The sequence below is a fragment of the Callithrix jacchus genome, chromosome 3 (assembly GCF_049354715.1).
Source record: "Callithrix jacchus isolate 240 chromosome 3, calJac240_pri, whole genome shotgun sequence".
In the NCBI taxonomy this organism is placed as follows: domain Eukaryota; kingdom Metazoa; phylum Chordata; class Mammalia; order Primates; family Cebidae; genus Callithrix; species Callithrix jacchus.
This window is the reverse complement of record NC_133504.1, coordinates 8145367-8157874: the sequence shown is the minus strand read 5'-3', so window position 1 is coordinate 8157874 and position 12508 is coordinate 8145367. Positions and strand designations below refer to the sequence as shown.

Below are 12508 nucleotides of genomic sequence, written 5' to 3'. Positions count from 1 at the left end.
TGGGACACTTCTTTGTAAGCAGCCTTTGGATGTCCTTTGAGATAGTGGGTGGTGGAGCCTGGAGCTCATGTGAGGAGATTAACGTTTTGCTGCACCCTGAAACTCACTGAAAACTTCATATGGGACCCAGATAAGCAGAATTTGCAGCCCAGGATGCACAAAGGATATGTCATTTGCTGTGCGTAGGTAGAAGGCATGCTTTTTGGAGATGAGGCTATGTGAGGAGCTTAGAAAAGCTTCTTTCCGACCCATTGATTCTGAGGTGCCCCCCAAAGGTGGGTGGGGAGTGCAGACCCAGTAGGGGATTCCTGTACAGTTATCCTAGGAAAGCTGCTAATGGCCATAGATCCCCTTACTAAACCTGTACACTTCTCAGCCTGTATACTTTTTAACTCCCAGTGATCCAGCATCATGTGTGCAAAAACCAAAATAGCCATTAAGTGATCAGTATTCTGAATATCTATACTTAGCAAATACAGTCAAGTTATTTTTAAGGGTGTCTCTCTTCCTCTCCTTTCCTTCATCCCATAATTGTCACAAGCACTAAGAATTCTTATTTCATATATTTGGAGTTCTTTACTTAGCTGAGGAATAATGTAGTCCACATCTTTGGGAACTTGGAGTCATTGATGATGTTTACATTCTCAATAGAACATCTGCATTTAACTACCATGTTTAACGACTTCACATTGGTTTTCAAAATATTAGTTGAATATAGATAAATATTCTTGGATCCATGTAATTTTGCATTTTGGGAAATTTGAAATAACTTATGAGACGAGTTCTAATAAAAAGACAACAGTCATAACAGCAAATACTTATAAATACTGACTTTCTGCCAGACCTTCCTATAACCGCCTTGCATATAAATAATTCCCTTGATCCTCACAACCACCACTAAAGGTAGGCACTGTTATTCTCAGCTTACAAAAAATTTCAGCACAGAAAAATTAAAGTTTCTTAAAGTCATACAGCTGGTAAGTAGCAAGACTGTGGTTCAAACCCAGGCAGTCTGGTTAATGAGTTTTAACATATATAACATGCGCAAGACTTTACTTGTGTGTATTTTGTTTTTGTTCCACAATTGTCTTGCTGATTAAGTCAGTAATTCCAGAAATACATGTCCTTTAAAAAAAAAAAAGTTAATGGAACTAGAACAAATTTACATTGCAGCCTTCTAATTCAACAATTTTAGGTCGTCTTTCATCCTTCCTATAAACTTTGGATTCATATGCAGGCCCAATTAAATTAAAAGATTAGATTCCTTTTCAGTTATTAAAGTACATAGAATAATTAATTAGTACATGCAGAGATTGACAATAGAGTTATAAGGGACTTTAGATATCTTCTGTGACTTTCAAATCTCTTTGACCACAGTAAGAAATAGATTTTACAAGGCCGGGCGCGGTGGCTCACACCTGTAATCCCAGCACTTTGGGAGGCTGAGGAGGGTGGATCATGAGGTCAAGAGATCGAGACCATCCTGGCCAACATGGTAAAACCCCGTCTCTACTAAAAATACAAGAATTAGCTGGGCATGGTGGCGTGCGCCTGTAGTCCCAGCTACTCGGGAGGCTGAGGCAGGAGAATTGCTTGAACCCAGGAGGCGGAGGTTGCAGTGAGCCGAGATCGCGCCACTGCACTCCAGCCTTGCACCTGGCAACAGAGCAAGACTCTGTCTCAAAAAAAAAAGAAAGAAAAAGATTTTACATCAAAACCCAGTAACACGCAATTGTTGTATACCTATAGATACACAGGTGCGCATGCGCGCGCACACACACACGCACTCAGTGAATTTCACAGAAATATGCCTACTCTTAATACTGGTGATGCACTCTGATTTTACTTTCTAGTATCTTCTATTTCATTTAAAAATACTAGTAACAACCTACTAATTGATTGAATGCATTGCCATCACAGATAAGTTTGAAAAACACTAATTTTTTTTCACTGTATACGTGGAAAAATGGAAGAGACTTGCACAAGATTACCATAAGGTTTTTTTGTTCTTTTCTGTTATTTGATGTGACCATTTAAGTTTTATCCTCATATATATATATAGATATATATAGATATATATGAGGATAGACATTTATTTATTTATATTTTGTGTAAATATCCCTTTGAAAGAAAATAAAGGTAAAAAATTTCAGATCTCTAGTATTTTTTAATTCCTCTTAATCATAAAAAATTTAAATATCAGGATTAAATACAGGCTTTTTTTGAGGTTGATAATAATGGTTTGGTTTCTTACCATTTTATTAGTATTACTGTAGGATTTCCTTTTTATTTTTTTAAGTGATTCAGATTAGTCTTTCCTGTTCAATACTTTCACTTGTTCATATTCTCCCTCTAAAGTAAATCACAGTATATTAAACCTCAGTGCCCACAGCAGGCACATTTGCTTTTGATTATGTTCTTTACCAAGCCAAACATGTCACCACAGGCAGTGCCGTGCAGTAGACACACACACAGATGGCCCTGTTTGAGGCCTGTGCCACTCATTAGCAACTTCTGAGCCTCAGTTTCCTAATCCCTAATGTTGATGTGAGCTAAATAATCTCTCGGCTCCTTTCCAGATGTACAATGGTGTAATTGAAGAAGTCTTCAAAGTAAGAGGTTCTCTTACTGTATCTAAAAAGAGAGATTATGTTACAGATATTCTGTGTTTCCAGAATTTCTATTGCATAAAGTGAGTGGGTTCCTATTGAAAGAGACAACTTCTTAATGAAAATTTTAGAAATAAGACATGCATGTATTGTAAAGATACCATTATTCACAGGAAAATGCTATCTTGGGAAAGGTGAGACAACTGGCTTAATATGATCGCACTTCCGAAGTCACATGTTTGTAGGTACAAAATTATTTCCTATTATTTTTTCAATTATATAAAGTGGTAAGTACCTACTAAAATAAAGTAGTTGTTTTTTCCATTGCGATTAGCTCTTTCCTTTTCATTTCACCTGGTGGGGAAGGTTTGCCCTCTTACATGTTAAGCTTTATAAAACACTTTGTGTTTTCTGAACAGAGTCTTGCTAAGCTGCAGGAGCGGTTTCATTTGGATCAGAACATTGGCAGATCTGAGCCAGATTTGAGATCTAGTCCTGTGAACTCTCATTTATCTCTCTCCAGACAGACCCTTGATGCTGGGTCACAAACAAGCATTTCCGGAGATGTAAGTTGTCTGTGTTGAAGAGTTGGCCCAGTGTTGTCCTTGATGGGCCTTAATTGCAATATGGATGGTGAACTGGAACCAGAAGTATATGTGACTTGGATTCTGGCTTTGTGCATTGAGTGTTTCATTCTCGTAAGATTAGTTTTAAAAATCATAGTCTTATCTTTTCTGTCTAGGTGCCAAGCATATCAGGATTTGTCCATATGAATAGCTTTGTTCAAACTTTCTCATGTGGTATTTCTTCAGAGACACACTGAAAGGCTAGAGGCATATAAGAATTTAAGTTTTTCCTATTACATTTAGAGTCTTGGAAATTTAGTCCTTTCAAGTAAACATTAGGCCAATGAGACATAGAAAAACATGCCTTTTAAGACTAATAAGAAAACTTGTTTTTATAAATCTGAGTTGATTATATTAAAATGTTTAATTTGAGATTTAAATGTTTACTGGGGCTCGGCTGTTGTTGACTATTTTACCTTCTTCATTGTGGGATGCCATGAGCACGGCTTTACTTCCCAATACATGCCCATTTATTTTCATACTTTCTTATGCTGCTTTGAAACATGTATTGTGAAAGTAAACCAGGTCGAGGTCAACAGTAGGGCTTACCCGTTTGAAAATTAATTTTTGAACTAATTTAGTTTATATTTTGTACAGTTAAAAGCTAAATGATAGAAATTAGGCTCATAAAGGCAAAGAAATTAGTTCCAGTTCATAAATTTTATTGACCTGTACACCCTTCATAAACTCTAAGATATCAGACACATTTACCTTGGTATTTACAATACCAAGATTTTTTTATCTTGAACTTAACATATAGAGAAAATGTTAAAGGCTTTGAAAAACAGACGAGCTTGAATTGAAAGAAGTGTTTTGCCCCTACTGAGACAATAAAGTAAGTCTTTTAAAACTCGTGTTTCCCAATTTCAGTACTATCTTCTTTAACTTTTCAATTACACATGCTTCCTAGAAACAAAAGCAATTTACTTCATTCATTAGCAGAGTTAATTGACTTTTTTCCTTTTTTTTTTTTTTCCACTAGATTGGAGTGAGAAGTAGATCAAATTTAGCTGAAAAGGTCAGGCTAAGCCTGCAGTATGAAGAAGCCAAAAGAAGGTAATGACAGAGAAGCTGTTTTGTGCATGGCTCCATTTTCTTTTTCAGAATTAATCTTTACTCCTGTGGTGACATCTGCTGGACACTTCCCATACATTCTTACCAAGGTTACCTTTGGGTTGTTAGCACTTAAGGGTTGCTTCCTCTCTGGTCTACCTTTTCTTGCCCCCAACTCCCCTCCACCCCCGCACCGTCAAAGCTGAAGAGGGAGAATTAATGAGAAGTGTGGGAATGAAACTGCCTCCTTCTCTTCTGAGAAAAAAGAAACTTTGAGTTGGTACAATACTTAATTCCCAGTTAAAAGTGAGAAAATCGGTTGCTTTAATGGAAGTATGATACAGTGGTTCAGGTAGAGGACTAAATAGCTGTTGAGTTCTAAAGCAGATAAGCATGTTTCTCTGATTTGAAGGGAAGTCTCACTGCTAATATCTTTGAAGGTGCTGAGGTGTCAGTTCCAGTTGACTTACTTTAGGGAAAAGGAAGAGAGATTCTTATTTCTCTCTTTTACCTCATAAACTCTCCTTAACCCCTGTGCTATCTTTTTCTTTCTTTGTGATTCTGCTGGAGTGAGACACAAGAGACTTTACCATCTTTATCTGCTTGATAGACTCAAATATTTTTCATAATATAGAACTCCTTATTATGAAGGATTATAGTGATACATTTGATTTCATTATTTTCCTCATCAGAGCTTTAACAGGCTACTGGGTTATTATTTAGGACATTGGGGAAAACTGCATTATCATCCTGCAGGAAACAGGAATTTATCATGTTTCTCCCCATGAGTGTGAAAAGCTCAGCTGAGAACCAGATATTGAAGTCTATTCCTTATTATTGGTGATGATGATAATTTAAAAGCAATTGACTATGGTCCTTAGAGGTTGTCTGGTTTAACAAAGCAAAATAAAGACAATATTCACCTCTATGTAACCTGTGTTCTTAATATTACTTGATTCCTCACTTCCTGAAAGAAGACTAAGTTTCATTCTGTAAATTATTAACCATGTGAGCTTGAACAAGTCACTTAGTCAATCTGAACAGAAAATTATTCAGCTAATTTTAATGCCTTTAAATTTCCTCTGGCAGATTTTAAATTTCTTCAGGATAGGAAAAAAATTGTAGGCTTTGTTGTCTCCTTCTCAGTGCCCAGATTTGCCTTCCTTTCAATGAGTACTGGGGATCAGCTTCTGGTTTTGTGGCTTGGTGATGCGCCAGCTTTTGGTAGATACTGCATGCGGTCCCCTTGTTGTGTGTCCACCTGGGCTGGGCTGTGGACAAATCCATGATTTAGGTCTGCTTTCCTCAAAGAGAATGGCCGTTACTCAGAAGCAGTCTTGGAGAACTGGGCCCGATGCCCCTGCATTCTTTTGGGTTTGACTCTGCTTCCCATGGATCAGCTTCAACTTTGACCCTCCTTTGACTTCTAAGTTAATTTTATCTGGAGCTCACATGGCATTTCTTTTCCTAAGTGCTTCTAGAAGTCTTCTTCATGTTCTTCTCCCCAAATTTGGCACACCCCTTCTAAAATAAAATTTAAGACCTGCCTAATGTCAGATCACACAAATAACAAACAGGCACCTCTTTTTCCTGTATTACGTTGTTGCTCCTGGTTCATTGGTTAATTCGGTCGCATCAGAACTTCAGACGCTGGTTCTTTCCCACTTGTTTGCATTGCCAGGCCATTCGGGGTTTTGTTGTAAAGTTACTGGTGATGTCGACGAGAAGGTAAAGCTCAAGGGCTTACACATGTGTTGAACATGTTCTTTTCTCCTTGATTTTGAATAAGTAGAGGCAGGTTGTGTTTCTATTAATTCTGTTTTCGCATCCAGCCCTTGTTTTATGTGCTTAATGAAGCTAATAATATGCTTATTTAGCATTTTGATGATTAATTTTCTAGTATATTGAGACAGTTTTTTATGGTTTGTGGTTAAAGCTGGAGAATAGCTGATGTTACATCTATCATAAGCGCAGACGGTGGGGGAAAATCAGAAGTACACTGCATACGCAGAGCCAGTCTAAGATGGCAATTTTAGTTTTAATTAGAACAAGAACCTTACGGCACAGAGGTATGGATCCAACTCCATCTTTGCTCTTGATTATGTTTTTCGTTCACCTTTTCTCTTCCCTTCTACAATTTCTCTCATCAAAATGGGAAACAATTATTTCTTTTCTGTTTTTCATATTCTGGTGTGTGCTGTAACAATATCCAGAGTAATCATCCAGCATTTTTCTGTAGGAACATAGATTCCTTGTGAAAACATCAGTTGAGTTCATAGTTTGCTGAGATCTTGTCCTATGGTCAAAAGAACCATGTGCCGTTTACCTTGTCCACAGCCCTGATTGTCTTCACAGTGCCACGTAGCAAGTTATTTGACTCAGGCGGTTAGGACATTCATACTGAGACGGGAGTAATGTACGTCTACCATGTGTTATGAAGCTCTAGACATAAGAGAAATCTGGGGTCAGGCAAAATTATGGAACCAGTGAGGTTTGCCTTGGTGCATTTTCCTCCTCCTTCTCCTGTCCCTGTCCCCATCACTTCAGCACCTGTTGTCACTCCAGTGGTATCACGCCGGCTGCCTAGTGAAGGTCCACTGTGTGCTGCCTGCAAATAGCTGTGTACAGAGGAAGCACAGGGCTAGCACAATAACCTGTAAAGTGTCAGTGCAATGAGTGCTCAGTAAATGGCTTGTATACCAGTCAGGGCACTGATGGGGAGGAGACTCACATGCAGCTTAAGGAGAATATGAATGGGAGAAGGCCGAGCCGATGGGAGAGCCTTGATGGATCAACCCCTGACTCCCTCCCAGGGTCTTGTTTTATCACCCAGTCAGGAGTGCAGTGACACAGTTATGGCCCACTACAGTCTTAAACTCCTGGGCTCAAGTGATCTCACTTTAGCCTCCCGAGGAGCTGGGACCACAGACACTCACATCACTATACCTGGCTAATTTTTAAAAATTTAAAAAATATTTTTGGTAGAGACAGGGTCTCACTGTGTTCCCCTGGCTGGTCTCAAACTCCTGGCCTCACACGATCCTCTTGCTTGTTCTCCCAAAGTGTTGGATTACAGGCATGAGCCACGGCACCTGGCCCGACTGCTCTCATACCCGTTGGTCACACCACTGCTCTCTTTGCTGCCCTCTTCTTCCCTGACTTACTCAAACCCTTGTCTCTGGCCAGCCTGCTCTCAGATTCCTATTTCCCTAGCAGACAGCATGTAAACACAGAGGAATAAAATTTGTAGTAATGGCATCTCAGACATTATTGACCTCAATTTTTCTAAAGGGGTCAATTTTTCACCTAGGCCTCTTTCCTGTCACCTGCACAGGCAGTCACATGTCGGGGCTGGTCTCTCGTGGCCCCCAGAGCACTCAGCTTTTGAAGCCTCTGTGTACTTGGCCTTGACCCTTTTGTCATATAGCCAGGTGTGCTCACTCACATGTTAAAGATGGGGAAAGATGTGGGTGATGGGAGAGCGGGGTCAGGCCCAGAGACTGGCGTGCGAGGCTGCTGCTCCCACTATGGCCTCTCACTAGTACACCACACCCCTTTCTGGTAAGGTCAAGTTAGGAAAATCTGGACAGCATGTCAACCCCAAACTTGGCCTAGGCTGTGTTTACCTTTCTTGGGATTGTTAAGTATGTGCATACCTCTTTTATCTCTTTTTTTAGTATGGCCAACTTAAAAATTGAGCTGTCAAAATTGGACAGTGAGGCATGGCCCGGGGCACTGGATATTGAGAAGGAGAAACTGATGCTGATTAATGAAAAAGAAGAACTTTTGAAAGAGCTTCAGTTCGTCACCCCCCAGAAACGTACCCAAGATGAATTGGAACGCCTAGAAGCCAAGAGGCAGCGGCTAGAGGAAGAGTTGCTGTTGGTGAGGGGAGCACCAAGCAGAGCTCTGGCTGAGAGGTTTGTTTTCCTTCTGGAAATAGCGCAGCTTAACTCTTATGGGCTGTCTTAACTGGATACTAGTTTCCCTGGGTTAGGAAATCTCAGTTGCATCTGTTCGTAGTGGACTGAGAAACAGCACAAATGGACTTTGTGTAGAGCGGTCAAGCCTGATGCCCGCAGGATGAGCTCTGTGTTTGTTAGGAACGTGCAAGTGTCTGTGACAGATGTGGAATAACTGAGGAATGCTGCCATAAAACCAGGCATGTGCATCGTTGGGAAGTCTGATAGCAATAGCTGTACACTATTGCCCTCTGATAAGAAAGAGTATCTACAGTTCCAGCAGTGACGCTTCCTGTCCTGGGTTTTATTACTCACAAGAATGCAAACGGTCATTGCTGTTCATTTCACAAGGAGAAGACAGCTTGCTACCTCTGACATCCTAACAGGTCACAACACACTCACTTGCATTTTGTTTGTCAGTTGCAGCCCTCCCGTGAAACAGGTGAAACTGTAAGGAAAATACTCTAGGCAATTTTCCTATCTTTCTGTGGGAAGGTGTGCATTGATTATTTCATCTAAAAAATCCAGTTCTGTAAACAGATGAGCTGGAATGTTAAGTGAGGGGACTTCTGTGTGAGTCTGACATGAATGCATCTGCATAGGAGCCTGTGTCCACGCCTTGATGGCAGAAAGGGTTGGATGCCTGTTTCATGGCAGACCATAGAGCCCTTGAGAACCACTGCATGTACATCCTTTAGGCCAGCCAGTAAAGAGCAGTTCCCGTTTCAGAGTGATGGGAAACATTCACACTGATATAATTTCAAGTGACCGGGAAGTAAGTTTAAAACACCCAGCCTAATCCAGTTGCTTAAAAAAAAAATTCTTGGCTTCTTGCCTCCTAATTCCTTGTCCTCAATAAATGTTTAAGGTTCCATGTCTAAATAATGTTAAAACATTTGAAAAGTAGGGGGAGAGAGAGAGGAAAAAGTCTCTGACATTCCCAGTTAGGTGTTGTTAGCATGGGGACTCACCCACCCTGAGGTTAACCATTTTAGGAGAGTTGACATCTGTGGCTTAAACTGTTGATCAAGGTAACATGCAGCCTCAGTGTCGTAGCTGTAGGGAGCATGAAAATGTATCCAAAGGAAAAGCCTCTGTGAACTGTATTCTTCCACCCTCTCAATAATACTCATCTTTGCCCCCATTCCCCCTTCTTTTCTTCCCCTCTTGTTCTGGCTTTTCTGTCTAACTGTGTTGACCAAAGGGTCAGCCTAAGGAAGTGTCAGGCAGGCTGGCAAAGTAAGGCCCCATCTGACAAAGACCAAAAGGAACGAAAAGAATTAAGAGGGCAGGGCAGAATTCCTTTGTTTTGTTGTTGTTTTGTTTTCTGAATTACCCTGATATGTCTACATTTGTATACCTAAAGTTTCTAGGATAAACATTTCATAGTCATCAGTAGCTGTGATGAAATGGGTAGCTTTTATGTGGCCCATGGATAAAGCACCAATGATGTTTCATACTACTACGTAGAACTTAATAAAATTTCATAAAATTGTATGCGTCTAATGTGCCATGGCCAGCTCAGCTGTTCTACTTTGTAGTAGGTGACTCTAGGAAGGACCTATAAAAAGATTTGTTCTGGCAGAGAAAGAAAATATGTTTGTTTGTTTTAATCAGCTTTTATTGGGGTGGTGCTTGCCTTTTTTATTACGAGTAGAGCTTCCAAAAAATGACTAGTGATGGAACATTAAAAATAACAGTTTGTTCCTAAGTACCTAAACTTTGACTTTTTTCCTAAGTACCTAAACTTTATACTTTTGTTTGCACACACATAGTAACTTAAAATTCCAGCAGAAATAGTATGCTTCTTTCTTTCTTTTTTTTTAACAAAAAGCCCAAGAGACAGTAGGCTTGAACTCATTAGGAAGAAGAGGTATAAGATATTTTTATAAAATCCTGTATTTACTGAGATCCAGCCACTGGGTTTGTGTCATAGGAGGAGTAAGTGGTGTGGATGCCTCCTTGGCCCTGTCTCTACGATTGGATCTTAGCAGGAAGGGAAACAGATGTATTTTATATATGTAGTATGATGACTTTCTGAATTACTTGGAAGAGCCAGGTCGTTTAGTATTCCAAATAAGTGGATAGAGTTTCCTTATCAGTGTCAGTGGCCAAAGGCAAATCCTCATACTTACATTGCCATCAAAGGTTGAAGGACTCAGACATTCTCGCTTGACCAACTTAAAGTTTTCTAACTCTATCCTGGGATGCTCAGAGTGACTCAGTATTTCACGTACTGAGGTCCAGAAGAGCAGAACCTACTGCTATTGGGAACACTGAATCCTTTATTTCCCAAGTAGATACAACCTCGTTTGGCCTTGGGGTTTACTGTTGCTATTCATGGTTTTGCTTTCTATTCCCCTGCTCTGGCATTTTTTCTTATACTTCTCCCTACCATGTCTTCCTATTTTGTGGGTTTTTGCTCTGCTCATTGCTGCTGTTGCACTGATGCTGGGACTTTAAGAGGGAAGAGAATGCCCTTGTCAGCAGTGTCTCACCAGGGTCAAAGGAGGGTTGGCCAGAGCAAATAGTACTCACTATGTGAAAGTCAGTTTCATTCATCATAGACCAGATTGTGTGCCACCAACCCCAAATCCTTCCCTTTCTTCTTGGTACCTACATGACTGTCAGAGCTGCCTGCTACATTCCTCAACATTTTCCTGTTTTCCACTTAAATTTGGGGTTCCCCATTATTTCAGGGGTGACCTCTGGCAAGATTCTGAGTCATTACTGAATGTTGGTCTCTGAAAGAGCTAGATGCACCTGAGCTTTCAGCCTCTGAGTGTGATCCTCCAGCCCCCAGCTCTGTTCCTGCCCCAACAGGCTGCAGCGTCGCCCACTGGGCCTGAAGGCAGCGACTGTGCTCGCCACCTAGTGGTGGGAAAAAGGTGCTTATGGTGAAGAAATGCCAGGCCAAAAGAGAAACTGCTCGCAAATGAACAAGCCTTGCAGGAGAGGTGCTTCTGTGCATCTTTCGTATTCTTTCCATGCAGTTACTGAAATTTCTTAAATTCTGTGCTTTTCTATAGCTGGTCATATCTTAATATTGCTCCTTGTTTTTTCACAAAGTTTGGGAGTTTATGTTGTAATTGCCAAGACATCTTAATTGTTTCTTAATCATTTGAATGTTTTTGCCACTGCTTCTGAAAATTTTTTTAAAGCAAGTAGGTGAGGGTATGAGTGTCATTTAGTTTTGAGTGGAAAAAAGACTTTCTGCTTCTATAAATGACATGAAATTTTCCCTAGGTGCAGAGTTCTGAGTTCGGGAGAAACCAGGCCGTGCTTGTCTCCTGCAGGGCACTGAGGGCAGAGGCAGGCAGGTGTGAAGGCCCACACTTCACAAAGGGCCGCTTGAAAGGAGACGTGGGAGCAGCTGGGCCCGGGGGAGGACTCTTTTAAGGGCCAAGTAAAGGAAACCCTTTCTCACCCAGCAGACCAAAAGGCAGGAGCTGGAGAACTCAAGAGAGACAGGTGTGCACCCTTTTGAGAGGTCTGATGTCTGCAATATCTTCTAACCCCTGGTTACAGGGAAGTTGGGGAGGGTGTTCGCATGAAATACACCTAGATTCTAAGGAAGACTTCGGGCTGTCACTAGGAGATGCTTTGGTGATCACATCAGAGACCAACTGTGGCCCACTGGGAGGGTGTCTGTGCCTCTCCCCAGTGCCTCCCTCATGCTTCTCCTGGGGAAGGTTTCTTCTCAACACCAGCAAGAACGGAGGGACTGGCGAGGTCACCCTGTGCTGCAGCGAGAAAGGGCTGATGTCTGCCTTCTGGGACTGTAGGAGCTAACTGGGAAACGGGAACAGGAACACAAAGACTGGCATCTGTAGTTGAAAGCAGACATTAAAGGGCTGGAAGAGCAGCTGTCTAGCATCCCCTGGAGAAGGCTGAGGACACCCCCTAGTGACAGGGAAGGAGCAGCACTGAAAGTTTCAGTGTGGCTCAGGGTCATATTCTGACGTCATCCTGGTGCGTCCTGAAAGCACTAGAGAAAGTCTTCATTTTAATAAAAGTAATACTGAGTTTTAAAACTTACTTCCAAAGTGTTTCTCTGGTTTCAGAAGACATGGATTTTAGTAGAATTGGGGGCTTTCTTTAGACCTTTGTGCACCGTTTAATTCAGTCTAGTTCATACTACTTTTTTCCTTGTTGAGTTTTTGTTTATATTTGAAAGATTTTAAAAATGCTTCTTTTAAAAATGCACCTTTGAAAGCCATGAATTAAGAATTTATCACGCTTTTGAAGTATTAAAGAA

General features: G+C 40.9%; 1 protein-coding gene across 7 annotated transcripts in view; it reads left to right on the top strand.

Annotated features, from left to right (window-relative positions):
* The window catches only part of WWC2 (WW and C2 domain containing 2), a 227066-nt gene that overhangs the window by 151286 nt on the left and 63272 nt on the right, over positions 1-12508 (top strand). For all 7 annotated transcript variants that reach the window (XM_035292567.3, XM_035292568.3, XM_035292565.3 and 4 more), the window contains 3 exons: positions 3029-3175; positions 4218-4291; positions 7966-8208. In XM_035292567.3, coding sequence (XP_035148458.3) covers positions 3029-3175; positions 4218-4291; positions 7966-8208 — 464 coding nt within the window. The remainder of the gene's footprint in view (positions 1-3028; positions 3176-4217; positions 4292-7965; positions 8209-12508) is intronic.